Below are 25,505 nucleotides of genomic sequence, written 5' to 3'. Positions count from 1 at the left end.
CAAGAGCAAATAAATCTAAAGTCCAACCAGTTGTTATTTATATTTAATAATCAGACTCATTTATACAACTAGTTAAATCATTATCGAACTCATTTTTATAATTATAAATCAGTATAAACACTAATCACGATGGGACTTACCTGTAAAAATGATCCGAAGGCTATTATAAAGTTTAAAAAACAAACGTAAATCAGATATTTTAGTGATGTTTCATAATACCAAAGGCCGATTAATTTAAAAAATCGAAAATTGTAAGTATAATACTCATTTTCGAAATACACCTCTTTCAAAGGCATACTGATACCTCTTATGACTCACTAACTTCGATTAACTTCAACCCTATGCACTTTTCTGGATCAAATATTCTAACTACCTCTTGTGATAAATTCTTGAAATAATAAACGTAAAGGTACATTTTTTAAATTGTATCGATGTGGTAGAGTTTTTTCTCGTAGTAATAATTCATATAAAATTTATACCCTATCCAACGTTTCTCCCCCTTTTGTCCAATAATCCACTAACAGATGTTTCTTTCTAACTGTTAAATTATTATTTCTCATTTACCCCTCACATTGTCAATTATTTTTTCCCTTTCATGAAGGACATGCGCGTTGCGTGCGCAAGCCCTTCTTCGTTTCATTCTCTCGTAGTATGATTTTGCTAATAGAAGTTGACTCATTCGCTTGGAAAGAAATGTATTATTTTATATTGTTTATTGAATTTATAAATATATAAAAAATTATTACTCATGAGAGGGACATATAATATCTACTTAACATCATATAATATTGGTGATACCATAATACACATGATCAGCACGAGTAAAGTGTTTGAAAAAGAATAACTTCGTTTTTGGAAAACAATTATTTCGGTAATTATTCTAATTACTCTTATTATTAAGAGTGTTTAATATCTTAGTGTTACAGTTTTCTTATATCACTTCTTTTGAAAAATTTATGCACATTGAAAGAAAAAGTTTTATATTTTTTGTGAATTCGTTAGCACTTCAATTTCTTTTTCGATGGAGTTATTAAGATAAGTACAAGATGACAGGAGGTAGGCATTTTTCTATGCTTTCGATTTTTTTTTGTTTTACTTCATATACGTATATATACACACTCGTGTGAGGAATAAGTTGTTTACATAATATAAAGTGTTACATAGTTTAATTGATTTATTTGTATATTTGTTATAGATTAATTAATTAATTTAGTATAATTATTAATAAATAATTTAAAAAGGTTAATAAATGCGGTATATAAAATTCATTTTTTCTAATATCTTTTACTATTACAGTGAACACTAATAGTATTAATTTTATGGATCTAACTAAGAAAAGAATATTATTTTTTAAAATTTTATCTATTATTGAAATATTATAAAACACGCTAAGCTATTGTTCTGTGAGTTGAACGTAAATATGATTATAGAATTATTTTTTTGTACAATAGTTAGAAATTGTATATATTTTCTTTTATTTTTAAATTATATCGAAATTTGAAATTATTTAGCGTCAGTGCTACGTTTTATCGTGAAAAATAAAGCGGTGATATATCAATTGGTGGGTGGTGATCGATATGTATAGTTATACTGCACAGTGTACTATTATTAATAGAGATTGGAGATTTCTCTTATCATTAGGGGACTTTACCATGAAAATAAATTTTTATCTTTTTTTCGAAAGTAATATGCAGGAATTGTTTTCTGCTTTATCAACGATTAATAGAAAATTGTTCTTTATCGGTTGTTGATAGGTTAGTAGACTATACATTATTTTCATGATGCAAAGAGTACATATATGTAGATAGATATATTTATGTATACATATATATATTTATGTATACTCACAAATTATATATAGATAATGCGACCCAAAAGTAACTAAAAAGTAGAACGTAGAATAAACAAAGAGAACCTAAACGAAGAAATAAAAATTTGCTTTTAAAACATTTATATAGAATAATTTTGGGCGATATAGTTCTGTGAATGAACACTGTGTAATATTTTGTTCATTCATTCCATAATTCAGATATTTTTAGTTATAAGACTGAATCTTGTCAATGAAACGTATAAAAAATATCCTTTGTTTTTTTTTCAATAAAGATATTACATCAATTAATTATAATATGAAACATGCTAAGATTTAAATGATCGCTATAGACAAGATTTATGCAAGAGAAGGAAATAATTTTTCTTCTCATTATTTTCAAAATCTTTTTTTTTTACTCGAGCCATGAAAATCTGAATATGGATATAACTGGTTGCACGGGAAGAGAATTTTATTCTTTTTCACAAAAATCTAAAATTATTTTTTAATTTTATCTTGACATTTTAATCTTTTATCTGTTTACTTTTACTAATGTTTTTTTTTTTCCTTTGAATATCGATTAAATTGACGAAGTACAGAAAATATTACAAAAATGGGTTATCACTCCCCGAATTACCTTATATTGAATATTTTCAAACTATCAAGCAAAAATCGTTGCACTTGTACATTCCAAAATATTCGAAATATATTATTTGGAATTTTTTTGGGTTAAATTCACAACGAATTATAAAATATTCTAGCGTATGAAAATGACATCCGCATTAACTAGAATAAAAAATTTTTATTAGAATAAATTTTTTTTTGTCATTGTACTTATCTATAAAATGTATTTTACCGCAGCAAAATGCAGATTGGATAATACAATCACTCCCCTCATAGAAAGATTGCATGGCATCATGCTCTTCATTATCATAAAGGGTAACATTTTTTGCGTTTTCAATGAAAACGAGTAAAATGGAATTTGACATCTGGAAAAATTAATTTATCATTAATATCCAAGTGGATAAGTTATTTAATTAAAATAAATTAAGAACAATACCAACAATTTTATAAATATTTCGGCGTGGTCATTTATTAATTTTTGTCCGAGGTAACAATAAATATATATTACAAGCATGGATCAAATAATATAATTACATTTTTGTAATACATCGCATGTATTTACCGTAAATGAAAGTAACTGAAAAAACTGGAAAAAAATATTTTATCTCTTTAATTTACTACAATAATACAAATATTAGGGTCAAAATTGTTTGTTAATAAATTGCTTACGTAAAGATAACTTATAATTATAAAAAGCAGCGATGAGAACACTTCGAACGGATAAATTTTCTTATGATACAACTTCATTAAATTGGCAAAACTTGAAAATATGTAATAATAAAAAAGATAAGTAATAATATTATTATTAAAAATTTAACACTTTTGTGTATAAATTATAAAGAGAAGAGGCTTATAAAATATGATACAAACTCAACGGCGTTATCATAGAGTTTTATAATATCGACGAGCCATTCGTACTCCTGCGCGAATATACTATGATTGGCATCATTAAGATTAAGCGGGTTACTTTTAAATCCATCCTCTATTCTCGAACTGTAAAAAATAAAAAATAATGTGGATTAGGACAAAAATGAACTTTATATTGAAAATATTTATTCTACGATACATCGGCTTAATTAATTACTTACGCGACAATATTGAATAGTGCACAGGCATGCTGTACAATTAATACAAACATGGAGTAATGGGCGATTCCAATTGTGCTTATAATGAATATGAAAGCGCACTCGAAAAAAAATGCCCAATGGTAATTCTTTTGATTTTTCAAAATATCATCAAGACTTACTGGTAAAACTAATTTAGTTTCGTTTGCAACATTAAGACTATACAGAAGAAAACGTACAGCGGATGGTGATATCAAAAAAATAATATATAGATAAAATGCAACTGAAATAGTAGACGTAGTCAATTATCTTATTCTGGCATAGCATTATAAACTTTCAACAGTTAATAATTTTTTGTTCTCTTTTACTTGCGATTATTATTGTACACAGTCTGGTTCGGTTCGCATATCTTTTTAAGATTATTAATTCCGGTTTGTCCGCCAGTTTATCCCAATCAAATTTAATATGATGCAGAATTCTTTTCATCTGAAAGTTTGACGGTATAAACCTTCTGTAACATACATTTTTGTCACTTATGATACAAAATGAAATATTTGAATTACGAACAGTAGTAGTATTTACTAATATGTTGTAGTAACACATTGCAAAACATAAAGAAGGCAAGGTTGTTTCCATCAATTTGATGATCGGAACTACCTTCAGTTCTGATGCCAACAGCAAATAAATCTGAAACCCAATCAGTTGTTATCAATATAAAATAATCGTTCTTCTGTATTCGAATCATTCTCTCCTTCATTTTAGTCACATATTATTATAATCGAGTATCAGAATGAGTCTTACCTGTGAAAATGATCCCACGGCTATCATAAAGTTTAAAGCACAAATGTATATCAATTGCTTTGGTGACACATCATAACGCCAAATGCCTATTAATTTGAGAAATCGAAAATTATAAGTATAGTACATGTTTTTGGAATACTCGTCGTATTGCAGATCCATAGTAATGGCTCGAGTCATTGACTTCGACTGACTTCAACCCCATGCTTTTTCCTGCATCTTGTATTCTAATTTCCCCTTGTAATAAATTTTTAAAATAATAAAAATAAATGTACGTATGAAAAATTGTATCGAAGTGATAGAAAGAGTTTTTAGGTAGCAATAATTCATGCAATACCTATAGTCTATCGTACGTTTCTCCCCATTTATGTTCACTATACATAACTGAACGAGTGTTTCTTTCTAACTATTAAGTAATTATTTGTCATTTTCTCTTTACAATGTCGATTCTTGTTTCCATTTCACGAAGGACATGCGCGTTGCGAACGGAGTCTCTTCACTGTTTCATTCTCTCCCAGTATGATTTTGCTTCTCGAAGTTGACGTATTCGGCTCGAAAGAAATTCAAATGCAAAACCAGTTAGTGAAATTTTATGTAGTTAACTGAATTATGAGTGTACAAAACACAACTAGCATGACATGAAACGGACAATTGTTGTCTCCTTGTGATGAGACGATGTTGGTGATATTATCATATGTACGATGATCCACATTACTATTGCAACGGAAAAAGACCATCTTCGTTTTCGGTGAATAATAATTTCGGAAAGCTTCGTAATTACTAGATAAATATCGTTTATCGTTATCCTTGCTTGCTTTCATGAAATTTTTCTGCGTCCATGAAATAAATCGATGATTTTTCGGGTGTTCGTTGAGAGCTCCGTTTGTCTTTACCTACGATTATTATACTCTGCAAAAAAGTATGTTTTTAATACATACATAAATATACAAATATAATCTTTTGTTGTGTGATATTGAAACAATATAGGAAGTTTTAGATATTTATTTAGTAAATAGAGAAATTTAATATTCAATAAAGACGGGATAATGAAATTCATAACTAGTTTTAAGAATGTTCTTTTGTCCTCAATTATTTTTCTGTACGATCAACTAATTGATTAGAGAAGATAATAGGATTAATTTTTTTTTAATTTGCAAAATGTGTCTGGGAATCGAAATTGTTAAACGACAACTTAGTTACAATGCTTAGTAACTACTAAGTAGTAATACACCTTATCGATTGGTGAGCAGTAATGAATATCTGTATTTAAACATTGCACTGACTAATCAATATTGAAAGTTTTCTAATTTATCATCAGGATATTTTATCAGGAGAATAAATTTTTACGTTTCTAACGAGAGAAGGATTTCTTGACTTTTCATGGAAAATGATTTCTACTTTACCGATAATGGATATAAAAATGTTCTTTACGTTTGCTTTTCATTGCTTAATATATTCTATTATACTTTATTAGCTTGATGGAAATGTTATAGATAGGTCTGTATGTATAAATAAATATTATCTGTCACTAATTATTTTTGCAAAAATAATATCAAAGCAAAAAGAACGGAAGAGTAAAATGTGTAATAAATAACTTAATCCTAGACCAAGGACTATATGTTTGCTTTTAACGCAAAACTTTTATATTGAATAATTTTGGACGATATGATCTGCGGGCGATACAATTCTGTCTAATGTTTATATATTTTTATTTTCAAATACAGTTCTAGAACGAAACTTATAAACAATACATTTTATGTGTTTACAACGAAGGACTGATGTCATTTATTTGTGATATAGAAATTGAATATTTAGTATCAGCTCTTTAAACTGTAATTTTCTAACGATTTATTAAGAAATAATAATAGTTAGTAAATAGAATGCATGCATGTAATATTTAATAATAAATGTTCATAATTTAGATGAGGTGAATCGTAATATCATTGAAAAAACAAGGGAATCAATACTACATGATTCTCGCGTTAGATGTCTCGATTTTTTCGGGGATATTTGATCCATCATAAAATCATTCATCGTTAGGTATATAGTGTATTACAATTCCTCCTATTAATTAATCGCTAATAATATCGAAAATCTATTATGTGCATTTTTAAACGAAGAAGAAAGACTGTCACATCGTACGCCACATGAAACTGCCGTAGATACAAAGCAGAATAATGAATCGGAACTCGTCTTACCTGCTTATCCGCAAATAATTGATAAAATGGTTCCCGTGACAGGTAATAATATACTAAATAAAATGAATCGAATCCTGCGTACGTTATCAAATGTAACTCTGCGATATAGAAAATGTAGATGACGTTGAAAGCCATAATCATAAGAGCAAGTTCTACAAATTCGGACAAGCCTAAACGTAAAATATATTGCTGAAGATTTATATTCGGATAAAAATTCTTTTAGATTTTGTGGTACTGGAGTTTGGAGACATTTCTGAAGAAAAGCATATTGCTCCATGTGTTCGGTAGGAAGGAAGTGTACGGGTTTATATCGAAAAAGACGATAGGATTCAATGAGATCTGTGATACTGTTTCTCGAAAAATATTTAATATATTTGGATTCATAAGATCTCTTTAGAGAAAGGAGGATAGGATAGGAGGAGGAAATTATGTTTTATCTTGTTCAAACTTAATGTTTCTACTTGGGTCATGACATCTCCTATTCTGAAATAACCTTTTGTAATTTCTTTCCTTTTTCACAGTTATTTTGTAGCTTCACATTCATTATTATTTTTCAAGCATCTAATTTGAGGAATCTTTTGAATATCGGTTTAATTGACAAAGTTCTGTAGATTTTAAAAAATAAAAGTCATCATTCAACGAATTACCCTACATTTAATATTTTCAAACTATTAAGCAAAAATAATCGTATTCATATATCCCAAAATATTTGGAAGTTATTATCTGATATTTTTGTTGGTCGAATTCACATCGAATTATAGAATATTGTAGCGTATGAAAATGACGTTCGCATCAACTAGAATGAAAAATTTTCATTAAAATAATTTTTTTTTGTTGGTTTATAATTGCAAAGTATATAGTACCGTGGCAAAATTATAATGGCATAATACGATAACTCCTTTCAGTGATAAATTGCATGGCACCGTGCTCTTCATTATGAAAAAAAGTAACATTTTCTGTATTTTCAATGATAACGAGTAAAATGGTACTTGACATCTGTAAGGAATAATTTATTATTTATATCACAGTGAATTAGGTATCTAATTAAAGTAAATTTAGAAAAATACCTACAATTTCATATATATTTCTGTATGATAGTCTATCAACTTTTGTCCAAGATAATTATAAATATATATTACGAACATAGATCCGATAATATAAATACATTTCTGCAATCCTTCATTCGTATTCGTCGAATAAGAAAGTAACTGAAATAACTGGAAAGAAAATTTTTATCTCTTTAATTTTTTACGACAACACAAATATTAGTGTCAAAATTGTTTGTCAATAAATTGCTCACATAAAGATAATTTATAATTATAAAAAACAGCATCGAGATCACTTCGAACGGATAAATATTTTCAAAATACATCTTCATCAAATCGGTAAAGCTTCGAGATATGTAATAATAAGAAAGATAAGTTATATTATTATTAAAAAGCAGCACTTTCGTGTATAAATTATCAAGAGAATAGGCTTATAAGATTTGATACGAACTCGATGGCATTATCATAGGATTCTATGATATCGACGAGCCATTCGTATTCCTGTGCCAATTTACTGCGGTTACTGGCATGATTGAATTTATGTGGGTTACTTTTAAATCGTTTCTCTATCTTCGAACTGTGAAAAATAAAGAGTACTGTGAATTACGAAAAAAAAAAGAAATTCAGATTAAAAATATTTCTTCTGTGATACATCATTTTAATTAATTACTTACGCGACTACATTAAATAGTGCACAGGTATGCTGTGTAATTAATACAAATATAGAATAGTGGGCAATTCCTATTGTACTCATGATGAATAAGAATACACATTCGAATAAAAGTGCCAAATAGTGATTTATTTGACCTTTCATAAAGTTATCAAGACAAACTGGCAAGGTTAATACGGTTTCGTTTGCTTCATCAAAATAATACAGAAAGATACGTAGAACGGATGGAAATATCAATGAAATTATATATAGATAAAATGCAACTGAAATAATAAAAGCAATTAATCATCTTATTCTATTGTAAAATTATAATTTTTTAAAAGATTAATAATATATTCTTATTTTTTTTTTCACTTGCGATTATTAGTGTATACGTTCTTGTACGATTAGCATATTCTTTTAAAATTATTAATTCCGGTTTGTGTGCCAGATTATCCCAATCGCATTTTATGTGACGCAGAATCTTTTTCATCTGAAAGTTTAACGATATATTATTTTTTGTAACACGCGCTTTTGTCACTTCTGATTAAAAGTGAAGTATTTTAACCAAGTACGGACGATTGTAACATGTGACAATAAATTGTAGTAACATGTTGCGAAGCAGAGAGAAGGCAAGGTCGTTTCCATCAATTTAGTGATCGGAACTACCTTCAGTTCTGATGTGATGATCAAGTAAATCTAAAGTCGAACTAATTATTATTTATATCTAATAATCTATCTTCTGCGTTTGAATTATTCTCTTATACATTCTAATCATATATTAAAATAATCACGTATCAGGAGTAGTCTCACCTGTGAAAGTGATCCCACAGCTACCATAAAGTTTAGAATACAAATGTATATCAATTGCTTTGGCGACATGTCATAACGCCAAATGCCAATTAATTTGAAAAATCGAAAATTATAAGTATAGTATTTGCTTTCAAAGTACACATCGTTTTGCAGACCCATAGCGATAGCTCGTACGAGTCACTAATTTCGACTAACTCCAACCCCATGTTTTTTCCTGCATCATGTATTCTAATTTCCCCTTGTTATAAATTCTTAAAATAATAAACGTAAATGTACGTATGAAAAATTGTATCGAAGTGGTAGAAAGTGTTTTTGTGTAGCAATAATTCATGTAATATCTATATCCTATCATACGTGTCTCCTCTTTTATGTTTACTGTACATAACTGAACGAATGTTTCTTCCTAACTATTAAGTAATTATTTGTCATTTTCTCTTTACATTGTTGTTTCTTTTTTCCCTTCCACGAGGAACTTGCGCGGCTTGTACGGAGTCCCTTCTATTAAGGGCATGCGCATTGCGTACGGAGTCTCTTCATTGTTTCATTCTCTCCCAGTATGATTTTGCTTCTCGAAGTTGACGTATTCGGTCCGAAAGAAATTCGACTGCTAGACGCGTTAGTCTAATTTTATATCGTTAATTGAATTATGAGTGTACAAAACATAACTAATCATGCGACCGACAATTGTTGTCATGAGACAAAGTTGGTGATATTATTATACATATATTGATCGACACAAGTATAGCAACGGAAAAGGACCATCTTCGTTTTCGCTGAATAATAATTTCGTAAAGTTTCGTAATTACTTGATAGACATCGTTTATTGTTATCTTTGTTTGCTATTATAAAATGTCTATGCGTCGATGAAATAAATTCGGGTGTTCGACGAAAGCTCCGTTTGTCTTTACCTACGATTATTGTAGTCTGCAAAAAAGTATGTGTTCAGTATATACATAATTATACAAATATACTCTTTTGTTGTATGTTATTGATATAATATAGGAAGTCACATATGTTTATTGATATTTTTAGACATTTATTTAGTATACCAAGAGGAAGTTAATATTCAATAAATACGGGATATTGAAATTCATAACTAGTTTTAAGTATGTTTTTTTATCTTCAATTATTTTTTTGTACGATCAATTAATTGATTAATTTTTTTTTTATTTGCAAAATGTGTCTGGGAATCGATATTGTTAAGCGACAACTTAGTTACAATGCTTAGTAATACTAAGTAATAATACACCTTATCGATTGGTGAGCAGTAATGAATATCTGTATTTAAATATTGCACTGACTAATCAATATTGAAAGTTTTCTAATTTATCATCAGGATATTTTATCAGGAGAATAAATTTTTACGTTTCTAACGAGAGAAGGATTTCTTGACTTTTCATGGAAAATGATTTCTACTTTACCGATAATGGATATAAAAATGTTCTTTACGTTTGCTTTTCATTGCTTAATATATTCTATTATACTTTATTAGCTTGATGGAAATGTTATAGATAGGTCTGTATGTATAAATAAATATTATCTGTCACTAATTATTTTTGCAAAAATAATATCAAAGCAAAAAGAACGGAAGAGTAAAATGTGTAATAAATAACTTAATCCTAGACCAAGGACTATATGTTTGCTTTTAACGCAAAACTTTTATATTGAATAATTTTGGACGATATGATCTGCGGGCGATACAATTCTGTCTAATGTTTATATATTTTTATTTTCAAATACAGTTCTAGAACGAAACTTATAAACAATACATTTTATGTGTTTACAACGAAGGACTGATGTCATTTATTTGTGATATAGAAATTGAATATTTAGTATCAGCTCTTTAAACTGTAATTTTCTAACGATTTATTAAGAAATAATAATAGTTAGTAAATAGAATGCATGCATGTAATATTTAATAATAAATGTTCATAATTTAGATGAGGTGAATCGTAATATCATTGAAAAAACAAGGGAATCAATACTACATGATTCTCGCGTTAGATGTCTCGATTTTTTCGGGGATATTTGATCCATCATAAAATCATTCATCGTTAGGTATATAGTGTATTACAATTCCTCCTATTAATTAATCGCTAATAATATCGAAAATCTATTATGTGCATTTTTAAACGAAGAAGAAAGACTATCACATCGTACGCCACATGAAACTGCCGTAGATACAAAGCAGAATAATGAATCGGAACTCGTCTTACCTGCTTATTCGCAAATAATTGATAAAATGGTTCCCGTGACAGGTAATAATATACTAAATAAAATGAATCGAATCCTGCGTACGTTATCAAATGTAACTCTGCGATATAGAAAATGTAGATGACGTTGAAAGCCATAATCATAAGAGCAAGTTCTACAAATTCGGACAAGCCTAAACGTAAAATATATTGCTGAAGATTTATATTCGGATAAAAATTCTTTTAGATTTTGTGGTACTGGAGTTTGGAGACATTTCTGAAGAAAAGCATATTGCTCCATGTGTTCGGTAGGAAGGAAGTGTACGGGTTTATATCGAAAAAGACGATAGAATTCAAGAGAATTTAAATTCATGTGGTCTCTTTAGAGAAATTCTATACAGGAGGAGGAGATTATGTTTTCTCTCGTTATGCTGAATGTTTTTTCTTGGGTCTTGACATCCCGTATTCCAAGATGGCTTCTTGTAATATCTTTTCTTTTTGGCAACATCTATAGTTATTTTAGTTTAATCGTTCATTCTTATTTTTTATACATCCAATTTTAGGAATATGTATTTTTTCTTTGGATATCGGTTACATTCACAAAATCCTGGAGATTTTAAAAAATAGAGATCGTCATTCATTGAATTACCATACATTTAATATTTTCAAACTATTAAGCAAAAATAATCGTATTCATATATCCCAAAATATTTGGAAGGTATTATCTGATATTTTTATTGGTTGAATTCACATCGAATTATAGAATATTGTAGCGTATGAAAATGACGTTCGCATTAACTAGAATGAAAAATTTTCATTAAAATAATTTTTTTTATTGATGTCTGTTATTGCGGAGTATATTGTACCATGGCAAAATTATAATGGCCTAGTACGATAACTCCTTTCATAGATAAATTGCATGGCACCGTGCACTTCATTATGAAAAAGTGTAACATTTTCTGTATTTTCAATGATAACGAGTAAAATGGTACTTGACATCTGTAAGGAATAATTTATTATTTATATCACAGTGAATTAGGTATCTAATTAAAGTAAATTAAGAAAAATACCTACAATTTTATATATATTTCTGTGTGATAGTCTATCAACTTTTGTCCAAGATAATTATAAATATATATTACGAACATAGATCCGATAATATAAATACATTTCTGCAATCCTTCATTCGTATTCGTCGAATAAGAAAGTAACTGAAACAACTGGAATGAAAATTTATGCCTTTTTAATTTCGCAAATAAGAGATCCAAAATTTTTTCTATATCAATTATTTACATAAACGTAATTTACGATGATAAAAAGTAGCGTCAATAACACTTCGAACGGATAAATATTTTCAAGGTACAACTTCATTAAATCTGCAAATCTTGGAAAAACGCAATAATAAGAAGAATAAGTAATAATATTAGTATTAACAATTAGCACTTTTGCAACTGAATTTATATACTTAGTGTATAAATTATAAAGAGAATTGGCTTGTAAAATTGGATACAAACTCGATGGCGTTATCATAGGACTCTATGATATCGACGAGCCACTTGTACTCCTGTGTGAATTTATTACAATTACTGGCATCGTTCAATTTATCTGTGTTACATTCAAATCCTTTCTCTATCTTCATACTGTGAAAAAGAAAGAGTACTGTGAATTACGGAAAAAAGAACTTTAGATTGAAAATATTTATTCCGTGATACATCGTCTTGATTAATTATTTACGCGATTATATTAAATAGTGCAAAGGTATGTTGTACAATTAATACAAACATAGAGTAGTGTGCAATTCCTATCGTGCTTATGATGAATATGAAAACGCATTCCAATAAAAGTGTCAAATAGTAATTCATTTGATCTTTCATAAAATTATCGACAAATTGGCAAGGTTAATTCAGTTTCATTTGCTTCATCAAAATTATACAGAGGGATATGTAGAACGGATGGCAATATCAAAGAAATTATATATAGATAAAATGCAACTGAAATAGTAAAAGCAATTAATCATCTTATTCTATTGTAAAATTTTAATTTTTTAAAAGTTTAATAATATATTTTTATTTTTTTTCACTTGCGATTATTATTGTGTACGTTCTTGTACGATTAGCATATTCTTTTAAGATTATTAGTTCTGGTTTGTGTGCCAGATTATCCCAATCGCATTTTACGTGACGCAGAATTTTTTTCATCTGAAAGTTTAACGATACATTGTTTTTTGTAACACGCGCTTTTGTCACTTCTGATTAAAAGTGAAGTATTTGAACCAAGTACGGACGATTGTAACATGTGACAATAAATTGTAGTAACATGTTGCGAAGCAGAGAGAAGGCAAGGTCGTTTCCATCAATTTAGTGATCGGAACTACCTTCATTTCTGATGTGATGAGCAAATAAATCTAAAGTAGAACTAATTGTTATTTATATCTAATAATTGGTCTTTTATATTCCAATCATTTGCTTGTACATTCTAATGATATATTAATATAATCAAGTATCAGAAGTAGTTTTACCTGTAAAAGTAATCCGACGACTATCATAAAGTTTAAAACACAAATGTATATCAATTGCTTTGGCGACATATCATAACGCCAAATACCTATTAATTTGAAAAATCGAAAATTATAAGTATAGTACTTGCTTCTAAAATACACGTCATTTTGCAGACCCATAGTGATAACTTGTATGAGTCATTGACTTTGACTGACTTCAACCCCATGCTTTTTCCTGCATCATGTATTCTAATTTCCCCTTGTAATAAATTCTGAAAATAATAAACGTAAATGTACGTATGAAAAATTGTATCGAAGTGATAGAAAGTGTTTTTGTGTAGCAATAATTTATGTAATATCTATACCCCATCGTACGTGTCTCCCCTTTTATGTTTACCGTACATAACTGAACGAATGTTTCTTCCTAACCATTAAGTAATTATTTGTCATTTTCTCTTTACATTGTTGTTTCTTTTTTCCCTTCCACGAGGAACTTGCGCGGCTTGTACAAAGTCCCTTCTATGAAGGACATGCGCGTTCTGTACGGAGTATCTTCTTTGTTTCATTCTCTCACAGTATGATTTTGCTTCTCGAAGTTGACGCATTGGTCCGTAACAAATTCGAGTTCTAGTCCCCTTTGTGTAATTTTATATCGTTAATTGAATTATAAGTGTACAAAACATAACTATTCATGAGACGGACAATTGTTGTCTCCTTGTCATGAGACGATGGTGATATTATCATACGCATGACGATCGTCACAAGTATAGCAACGGAAAAGGACCATCTTTATTTTCGGTGAATAATTATTTTGTATAGTTTCATAATTACTTGATAGACATTGTTTGTTGTTATCTTTGTTTTCTTTGACGAAATTTTTATCCGTTGATGAAATAAATCGATGTCTTTTTGGGTGTTCGTTGGTAACTCCGTTTATTTTTTATCTACAATTATTATCGTGTGCAAAAGACTTTTTAATTTATATATATATATATATATATATATATATATATATATATATATATATATATATATATATATATATATATATATATATACGTATATACTCTTTTATTGCAAAATGGTTATATAGTATGGAAAGTCGTGTATGTTTATTAATTTTTTTATGTACTTATTAAGTGTATTAAGATATAGTTAATATCTAATAATACGGTATAATAAAATCCATAACAAGTTATAAAAATGTTCTTTATGTCTTTTGTTCGATAGAATTATATCACTGTATAGCTGCTATCTATTATAGAATTTTTCATTTCACATTCTTCCTTCCCTTACTTGCCAACGTTTTATTGATTACTCTTAGTACTCAATAGTTTTGTGATGTCACGTATCTTGGTAAACTAGATGTAATTAAAGTTGGTCAATAACTTTAATCAAAGACATATTTGCTATAGGTACAACAAATTTTTTCAAATATATTTTACTTACATGACGAATACATATATAGATTTTGTATAGGACACTACAAACAAAAATTTTACATTTCTGAACTATATCTATTATTGAAAACGTGTTATGCTATATTTCTGTGAAATTAACGAATTTTTATCATTTTTTACTCATTTTTACCATTTAATATTTGAAAGCAGTATTTTTTGTATGTCCAAGTATATCATTTTAAAAGAGACAGTTAAAATCGTAAGTTACTTTTTATTTATAAATTGTGTTGAGATTTGAGATTCTGAAGTATCAATGAAGTGTTATAGCTAGAAACTAAGTAAGGATGAAACGTATCGATTGGTAGGCGGAGATCAATATCTGTGGTTAGGCTTTGCATTGTTTTATCATTATCGAAGGGTTTCAATCTTACTGCCAGGATATTTTACTAAGAAAATAAATTTATCTGTTTTATTCAAAGAGAGCTCGTTTATCCAAGCTATTCAAAGAGAATAATTTTTCCGTTATCAACGATGGATAGAAAATTGTTTCTTGTTGACTGTTCTTCACTGGTTGATATATTTTCCATTTTATACAAATGGAAGATATTTCTAGATTAGTATAATAATAAATAAATATTTATTTGTGTAATAAAATAAGCAACGCAAAAAGAGCGAAAGACTCAAATGTGCAATAAATAAAAAGAACGTATACAAATTTGCTTTTACAGACACAAAATATTATTCTTGAATAATTGAATATTGAATAATTAAATAATTTCAGACGATATGACATTTGAGGATAAGACAATTCTATGTAATGTTTATATGTTTCTATTTTTAAATATATTTAGCGATAGAACTGATTATTATAAATAAAATTCATAAACAATACATATTATTTGTATTGAATAAAGAAATGGGCATTTATTTGTAATTTAGAAATTAAATATTTTCAAAAATTTTCTATTAACACTAAATTTTAATTTCCTAACAATTTACCAAGAATTAATAATTTTTTGCTGAATACAGTGCATTCATATTTAAAGTGTATATTTATAATAATACGATAAGATATTATCATAACGTTATTGAAAAATCAAATAAATCATTACTCTCTGATTCAAAAGTTAGACGGCCCGATTTTTTCGAGGATAGTTGACCCATCATAAAATTAAACATTGTCAGATATTCACGACGTACGATCGGTTGCTTACGTAGTAAATATTCGAAACGTAGTTTGTGAATTTTTATTCTTTGCGTTAATTACTATTAACGACGAAAGTTTATTATATGCTATTTTAAATGAAGAACAACTGCAATATCGTATGCCTTAAGTAACCGAAGAAGATAAAAAAGAAAATAATGAACGAGAACTCGTCTCACTTGGCTGTTCGCAAATAAGTGATAAAAAGACTCCTGTGACAGACATGTCAAACATTATGGTAAATAAAATTAATCGAATTCCGAGTACGTCATCGAATGTAACTCAGTGATTTAGAAAATGTAAGTGACATTAGAAGCTATAATCATAAGAGCACGTTCTAAAAATTCGTGCAAGCCTAAATGTAAAATATGTTACTGAAGATTTATCTTCGGATGAAAATTTTTTAGATCTTGTGGAGCTGAAATTTGGAGACAATTTTGAAGAAGAACATATTGCTCAATGCGTTTGGTAGGAAGGTTTATATGGAAAAAAACGATAGGATTCAATAGGTGAGATCTGTGATGTTGTTTCTCGAAAGATATTTAATATATTTGGATTCATGTGATCTCTTTAGAGAAATTCTATGCAGGAAGAGGAAATAATGTTTTTTTTCGTTATACTTAATGTTTTTTACTTGGGTCATGATATCTCATATTCTGAGATGGCCTTTTGTAATTTCTTCTCTTTGTTACAAAATCTAAAATTATTTTGTACTTTTATTGGGATATTTTAATTTTACATAGATTTAATTTCAGGAATATGTTTTTTTTCTTTTGATATCACTTGTATTGAAGATGAGATGAATCTAAAATATATAGATCATCACCCATCCAATTATTTTATATTTAATATTTTCAAACTATCAAGCAAAAATCATGTATCTTAAAATGTTCGGAATATATTATTTGATATTTATTTTTGGATAAATTCACATGAAATTATAAATTATCATAGCGTATGAAAAAGACGTCCGTATTAACTAGAATAAACAATTTTCATTAGAATAAATTTTTTTGTTATTTTTTATATTTGCAGAGTATGTTTTACCGAGCCAAAATGATAATGGGATAATACGATTATTCCTTTCATAGATAAATTGCATGGCACCGTGCTCTTCATTATGAAAAAGAGTAATATTTTTTGCGTCTTCAACGATAAGGAGTAAAATGGAATTTGGCATCTGTAAGGATTAATTTATCATTTATATCCCAGTGTAGTAAGCATCTAATTAAAGTAAACTTAGAAAAATACCTACAATTTTATGTATATTTCTGTATGGTAGTCTATTAACTTTTGTCCCAGATAATTGTATATATATATTACGAACATAGATCCGATAATATAAATACATTTTTGCAATCCTTCATTCGTATTCGTCATATAAGAAAGTAACTGAAACAACTGGAAAGAAAATTTATGCCTCTTTAATTTCGCAAATAAAAGATCCAAAATTTTTTCTATATCAATTATTTACATAAATGTAATTTACGATGATAAACAGTAGCGACATGAACACTTCGAACGGATAAATTTTTTCAAGATACAACTTCATTAAATCTGCAAATCTTGAAAATATGCAATAATAAGAAGGATAAGCAATAATATTAATATTAACGATTAGTACTTTTGTGTATAAATTATAAAGAGAATAGGCTTGTAAAATTTGATACAAACTGAATGGCGTTATCATACGACTCTATGATATCGACGAGCCATTTGTACTCCTGTGCGAATTTATTACAATTATTGGCATCATTCAATTTATCCGTATTACATTCAAATCCTTTCTCTATCTTCGTACTGCGAAAAATAAAGAGTACTGTGAATTACGGAAAAAAGAACTTTAGATTGAAAATATTTATTCCGTGATACATCGTCTTGATTAATTACTTACGCGATTATATTAAATAGTGCAAAGGTATGTTGTACAATTAATACAAACATAGAGTAGTGTGCAATTCCTATCGTGCTTATGATGAATATGAAAACGCATTCCAATAAAAGTGTCAAATAGTAATTCATTTGATCTTTCATAAAATTATCAAGACCAATTGGCAAGGTTAATCCGGTTTCGTTCGCTTCATCAAAATTATGTAGAAAGATACGTACAGTGGATGGTAATATCAAAGAAATGATATATAGATAAAATGCGACTGAAATAGTAGAAACAATTAATTATCTTTTTCTAGTGTAGCATTATAATTTTTTAACACTTTAATAATATATTTTTATTTCTTTTTTCACTTGCGATTGTTATTGTGTACATTCTTGTACGATTAGCATATTCTTTTAAAATTATTAATTCCGGTTTGTGTGCCAGATTATCCCAATCGCATTTGATATGATACAAAATCCTTTTCATCTGAAAGTTTTACGATATAAAATTTTTTCTAATATGCGTCTTTATCTCTTCTGATTCTAAATAAAATATTTGAGCCAAGTACGAACAATTGTAGTATTCGACAATATGTTGTAGTAACAAGCTGCGAAGCATAAAGAAGGTAGAATTGTTTCCACTAATTTGATGATGGGAACTATCTTCGCTTCTGACATGAAGAGCAAATAAATCTAAAGTCGAACTAGTTATATTTAATATTCTGTCGTTTTAGTTAAAATTATTATTTCATTCATTGTAATCATATATTAATATAATCACGCATCAGGATAAGTCTTACCTGTAAAAGCGATCCAACGGCTATCGTAAAGTTTAAAACACAAATGTATATCAATTGCTGTAGCGACATATCATAACGCCAAATTCCTATTAATTTGAAAAATTGAAAATTGTAAGTATAGTACTTATTTTCGAAATACTGCTCTTGCGAAGCCATACTGATACTTCTTACGAGTCATTGACTCTCAGTGACTTCAACCCCATATTCTTTCCTGTATCATGCATTCTAATTATTCCTGTTGATAAATTCTTAAAATAACAAACCTAGAAATACGTATGAAAAATTGTATCCAAGTGATAGAAATAATTTATGTAAAATCTATACCCTATCATACGTTTCTCCCCTTTTACGTTTACTATACATAACTGAAGGACTCTTTCTTTGTAGTTATTAAGTAATTACTTATCATTTTCTCTTTACGTTGTTTATTCTTTTTTCCCTTTCCCTGTTTTGTACGGGGTTCCTTCCACGAGGGACATGCGCGTTGCGTACGCTGGCCCTTCTCCGTTTCATTCTCTCGCAGTATGATTTTGCTTCTTGAAGGTGACATACTCGGTCTTAAAGAAGTTCGAGTTTTCGACGTTAGTATTATTTTATATTATTGATTGAATTATGGGTGTACAAAGTATGATTCGGATGGACGATTGTTGTCTCCTTATCATGAAACGATGTTGATGATATTATCATACGTATGATAATCGTCTTGAGTATAGCAACGGAAGAGGACCATTTACATTTTTGGTGAATAATTATCTTTTAATGTTCTTGATTACTATTTGGATATTGTTTGTTGTTATTCTTATTATTTTTTATAAAATCTTTGTGCTGTGATGACATTTTCAGGTGTTCGGTGATAGCTCTGTTTGTTTTTCATCATAATTATTATTGTCTGCAAAATAATTTTTTTTTAGTTTATATATACATATATGTTTTCATATATACATATATATATTTTTGTCACAAGGTATTTATATAATACGTAGTATGATTTGTGTTTATTGATTTTTTTAAATACCTATTTTGTGTAGAAAAATATAGTTACTATCCAATGAATGCAGTATACTAAAATTCATAACTAGTTATGCTAATTTTGTTTATAGTTTCGTTTTACCGTTAAAATTATATCCCAATATAGCTGCTGCTCCTTGTAGAATTTTTCTTCTTATGTTCTCCCTCTCATACCTACCAAAGAGTTATTGATTATTCCAGATAGTCAATATTTTTCTTGTGGTACTCATTTTGAACCACAAGTTACTATTTTAGATCGTTGACTTTTATCAAGCACACGTCTGCTATTTTTACGAAAAATCCATGCAAATATTTTTCACAATATTTTAACACAACGAATACTTGTTGAATTAATTTTGAGTAGCGAATTAATAATGTGAATTTTATTTTTTTGAATCATATTATGTAATTATACTTCAATGTGTTAAGCTATTTTTCTATGACTTGAAAGCAAATATGACAGAAATATTAGTTTTTATATGAATAGTATGGTTTGAAAAAAAACTATATATAAAATTGTATTTTTATCAATTGTTTTAAAATTTAAATTTATTATATCGAAATGTAATTATTACTTCTTATCGTTGAATATCTAGCGATTTATGTGCGGCGATCAATATCTGTAACGTATCTATGCACTGGCTTATTATTAATGGCATTTGGTGTTTTCTACTTTACCTTCATGAGAGTTTATCTGTGGAATGGAGAATTATTAACAGAAATTATTTTCTACTTTACCGATGATCGATAGAAAATTGTCCTTACCGGTTGTTGTCAATAAATTAGTAATACATTGGTTTTTAAATACAGAAAGTAATAATAATACATACATACATACATACATACATACATACATACATACATACATACATACATACATACATACATACACACACACACACACACACACACACACACACACACACACACACACATACATACATACATACATACATACATACATACATAATCGAATTCAATAACGACTAATAGTGATGTATAAAAAACTTTGGTAAATATACAAAAGTGTAAGATGCAATATTCCTCATTAATAATATTACGCGAAATTTTTTTAATTAGGCTATTTTTTATTTAATGATTTTTTCATTTTAAATATAAAAAATATATATGTGTATATTTATCTTAGTGAATTCGTCTCATAACATATCTTGGTGTACAAATAACATGTGTATCTACAAAAAAAAAGAAAAAACTGAAAATGATCTTAAAAATATTGAGAAAAAAGAACTAAGGAGTTGATAAAAAATTTATTGGAATTATCATAAAATTTTTTTTCGTATTACGTTTTATCAAACACGATAAATAATTTCGTTTAACCAATAAATTAAATTAAACTAAACGGGTCGCCTTTCTTGCTTCATCCGTTATATTATATATATATATATATATATATATATATATATATATATATATATATATATATATATACACACACACATGATGATTTCTTATCTTAATATTTTTTTTATACAAACTGATGTGTAATATCGCGTAATACATTTGCGAGATTTATTCGAAGCCACTATATTGATTAATATGTTGTCATTCTTGATCGTTGAAATTATGATTTTTTTTAAAATTTTGTTTAATTTTTTTATTACAAGTATTACATATAGCAATTTTAGGTGTAATCAGGACGTATCAGACATACCAAACTTACCAAGAACTGTACTAGGACATACCAGGATTTACCAAGACATACCAGGACGTAATAGGAGGTTATGATTTTTTTTTTAAATATAGTAAATAATTGTTTAAATAAAACTGTATATTTAAAATTGTAACTAATTTGTAATTTTCATTAAGTCAATAAATGGTGATGAAAGAAATCTTTCTTTTGTAAAATGCTTATGTCAGAAGTTGAAATGTATTATATCTTGCATCCTATTTATACACAAACCCAAATACTTGCCATATGGTCATATTTCATTTTGCTTATACATATACAATATATATAGGTGTATATATATTTGCGCTTACTCACAAAGAAAAAAACGAATATATAGTAACATAATTATATATATCGTTGTCTTTCAATCATTTTTTGCTATAAATACGATACAATATAATATAAAAAAATATATAGTATAATATATTTGTTAGTGATGATACTGGGTTCCAAATATTTATAATATAAATACAATTTTTTTACTAATAGTTCGAAGTGACCCTATAGATATTATTTTAAATGTACAACTCATAAAAACTCATATACGAGAGCTATTTCGATATCTCTTTGACATTAATTATTCTTTATTTCGTTCGTCGTAATGCAGCAATGATCATTTCGCGTCCTATTGAAAATTTAACGCGGTTAAATAAGTATATAAGTTGAGAAACGCTGATATAAAGTTATATGATTAAAACGATTAAAATGCTAATTCATTCAACTTTTAGATCGCGCTTTATATATTTTTTTCTGACCTTGTTCATTTCTTCGATTTGTTCGTTTATCTTTTTTTTATCTATAAACAAATTTGCATTAAAAAGCAATAGTCATTGTTTAGAATGTAAACAATTAAATTGAACGACTTTGAATTTTTCCTGTTATCTGTTCGCTATTCTTTTTTATTTGTCTTTTTTATTATACCTTTCAATTTCCATTCGAATAACGTCATTAGTAATATAATGTGAGAATAGTTTCACTGTTTGAATATTTAAAGATAAATTAAGTATGATCTTCGAAATAATTTGTCGATAATATTGTGGAATAAAAATTCAATAAACCAATCAAATAACGCGAAACATTGGCGTTCTTTTCATGGAAATTTTTATCACGTAGTAAATTTCTTTTGCATTCTTAGATACGATAATTTACATATCATATATCAAATACGATAATCTATTATTTTTATCTGTTCCTCTATACGAAATAATGATAGATAAATTTAATTTATCGTAAATCTTCTTATATGTTGAATATTTCCAATTATAATTTGTAAGTTCGGTGATGAGAAGTACTCGTTTTAGATTGAAACATTTTTTATATAATATTAATATAAAATTTTATATAATATTAATTATATAAATTTTTTATTTAACAACGATCAGATCTTAGATGTATGAATATTATTCATATAACTATTAACCACATTCTTTCAGACATTCAATACCAACATCATAGAAAGCAAAAGTAACATGATAAAGATAACATAACAAAATAAGGAAAATATTTATCAAAAGAACCTATAATGTTAAAAAATATAATGGAATGAATAACAGATGATAGTTTCGATAGATGTTAAAACTAATATCATCAATTAGTAAGAAATATATCATCCAGTAGAAAGGAATATCGTATCGAATGTTTACTACAATAATAAATATCTTCATTTACGATCCCATGTTGATATTATCAATATTATTTTGTCGTTGAAAATAAATGCTATTTCGTTTGAAATTAAGTTACATACTATTATTCTATATTTTAGAGTTCAAGATCATTTGAAGGTCATTTCAAGGTACTGTCGTCGACATGGACGAATAATAAGTACAATATATAAGAAATAATAGAAAAAAATGTGTATGTATATACATATGTATGCACGTGTGCGTGTGTGTATAAAAAAATATAGATGACCTTGAAAAAATTCATTAAGAAATGACATTTATATAACAGAAAAAAAATTTTCTTCCATCTGATCCGTCTTCTGAAATTATTTATCATAAATTACATAAAAAATATTTTTTGTATTATCACAAATAAAAGAGGAAATATTTAGGTAGCCTGATTTAAATAGCGCACCCTGTATATATACATATACAGAATAATTTCGGGTGAACTGAATCGGTATATTTTTCAGACATTAAATACCAACATTGTAGAAAGGAAAGAGAACATGATAAATATATTTAACAAAACAGGAAAAAAATTAGAAGCGATCTAAGATCTAGTTATTATCATTTTCAGTGTTCTTGCTTATTAAGATACTTGACGGATATTAATAAAAAAAAATCACTTGCTTAGGTAACTAACGCGTTTGCTCCTTATCATTTTCTTATTTCTTTTTTCTGAATTTACTGATTCACTATTCGAATTTTTTGTTTACACACATAAGCATGATCGTTCAAATTCTCTTATTATTTTCTCATTTTTGTTTTTATTTGTTTTGCTAATTTTTTTTTTCACACGTAAATTTCAATTCGACTGTATGATTTTTAAATTTAAATTATATGGTGAAAGTTTCTTTGTTTATTTTTGTTTCTTATTTTTTTTTCGTATGTCTTGTTTTATTGTCTTTTTGATCTTTATAATTCCTGATTATTCATTTCTCTCCGGTTAATATATAAATATATTGCATTAAGAAAATCTCGTTAACCATCATTGTATAATGTAACTAAATATAAGACAGATAAGTATGTGGCAATAGAATAGATTTAAATCTAACCATACGTATAATTCATTAACAGTCAATCTTTCCGGTTTGATCTATCCGATAGAAAAAATAAATGACTCTAGGCTGATGAATTAATTATTTTTTTTTTAGATTCATAATGTCACCTTTCATTTATGATTTATCATCGTCCAATTAAATGAGGAACTATGAGAGATTATTTTAATAATAAATATGTTCCATAAATGTCGAATAGACTTGATTGACCGATCGAAATGAATTTTAATGATAGATTTAAAAAAAGTACAGTGACAAATGAGAAGAAAAAGAAGAAGAAAAAGAAGACGATGAAAAAAACAAGCCTATGTGATTTATGTAGTTGATAGCAGGAATTTTTTTTAAGTACGGTCATTGCGTGACGAGATCTATTTTGTTTTTTATATTTTTGAAAACCTGAATCGATTTTACATGCAGCATCTATAATTTGCATTGATAATTATACTTGTAAGTAATTTAATAAAATGGTAAAATACAATAAAATAAATAAAAGGATCGAGATAATTTTCCTAATAATCCCACTTTCGCATAACATTGTATACTTGATATCCATTGCAATCTTAGAGATAATCGTTGATAAGAATATTTCTATTTAACCAATATGATTTACAATGATGAATGATACGCTATTATTTGACAAGATAAAGAGAGAAAGAAAGATAGAATGATATCTATTATACATAATATCAATAACATAATCACATTATATCTAACGTACATTTATAACTAACATATATAGGACAATTAGTTTTTATTTAACATTCAAATTTGTTGATTCCCCTTTTGTAAAATTTTCTTATGCTTTTAACAATTCGGATTATACTAAATTTTATTTATCGAACAATTATATTTTTTAACGATTATTTATTTATTCTTTATAATCGACAAGCTGTATTTGATTACCGTTTAGTTTTTTTTACTTCTTCATTTTCTTTTTCTTTCATTGTACTTTGCAGTGAGGATAAATCAAAGAAAGATTCAAAATGTTTGCTATACTCATTTATATTAATATTTTAAATATTTTCTTTTATTGCTATAATATATGAAGAATAATAAAAACATCTTTTTTATGACCCGATTATCGCATTGATTAGCTCTAATTGGTTTATACAAAATAT

At 27.5% G+C, this 25,505-nt stretch overlaps 1 protein-coding gene and 2 long non-coding RNA genes across 4 annotated transcripts; 1 reads left to right on the top strand and 2 right to left on the bottom strand.

Moving 5' to 3' along the window:
* Positions 1–7,954: 7,954 nt before the first annotated feature.
* Positions 7,955–9,068, bottom strand: LOC127072280 (uncharacterized). The gene is made up of 4 exons (XM_051012579.1): positions 9,000–9,068; positions 8,562–8,679; positions 8,212–8,470; positions 7,955–8,114 (listed from the first exon to the last, which is right to left on the bottom strand). The coding sequence occupies exons 1-4, from the start codon at positions 9,066–9,068 to the stop codon at positions 7,955–7,957; spliced, it is 606 nt and encodes a 201-aa protein (XP_050868536.1).
* A 497-nt stretch (positions 9,069–9,565) lies between these two features.
* LOC127072441 (uncharacterized) lies at positions 9,566–17,464 on the top strand. The gene is made up of 5 exons (XR_007785429.1): positions 9,566–11,257; positions 11,439–14,486; positions 16,397–16,591; positions 16,700–16,801; positions 17,328–17,464. It is a non-coding gene; the product is annotated as an uncharacterized LOC127072441 (long non-coding RNA).
* Positions 17,335–19,532, bottom strand: LOC127072442 (uncharacterized). 2 transcript variants are annotated; one of them, XR_007785431.1, is made up of 3 exons: positions 18,187–19,532; positions 17,548–18,092; positions 17,335–17,472 (listed from the first exon to the last, which is right to left on the bottom strand). It is a non-coding gene; the product is annotated as an uncharacterized LOC127072442 (long non-coding RNA). The 2 variants fall into 2 exon arrangements; XR_007785430.1 differs by lacking the exon at positions 17,335–17,472 and having other exon boundaries at positions 17,556–17,693; positions 17,767–18,092.
* Positions 19,533–25,505: the final 5,973 nt, after the last annotated feature.

The sequence above is a fragment of the Vespula vulgaris genome, chromosome 25 (assembly GCF_905475345.1).
Source record: "Vespula vulgaris chromosome 25, iyVesVulg1.1, whole genome shotgun sequence".
In the NCBI taxonomy this organism is placed as follows: Eukaryota; Metazoa; Arthropoda; class Insecta; order Hymenoptera; family Vespidae; genus Vespula; species Vespula vulgaris.
This window is presented reverse-complemented; position numbering and strand designations above follow the sequence as displayed.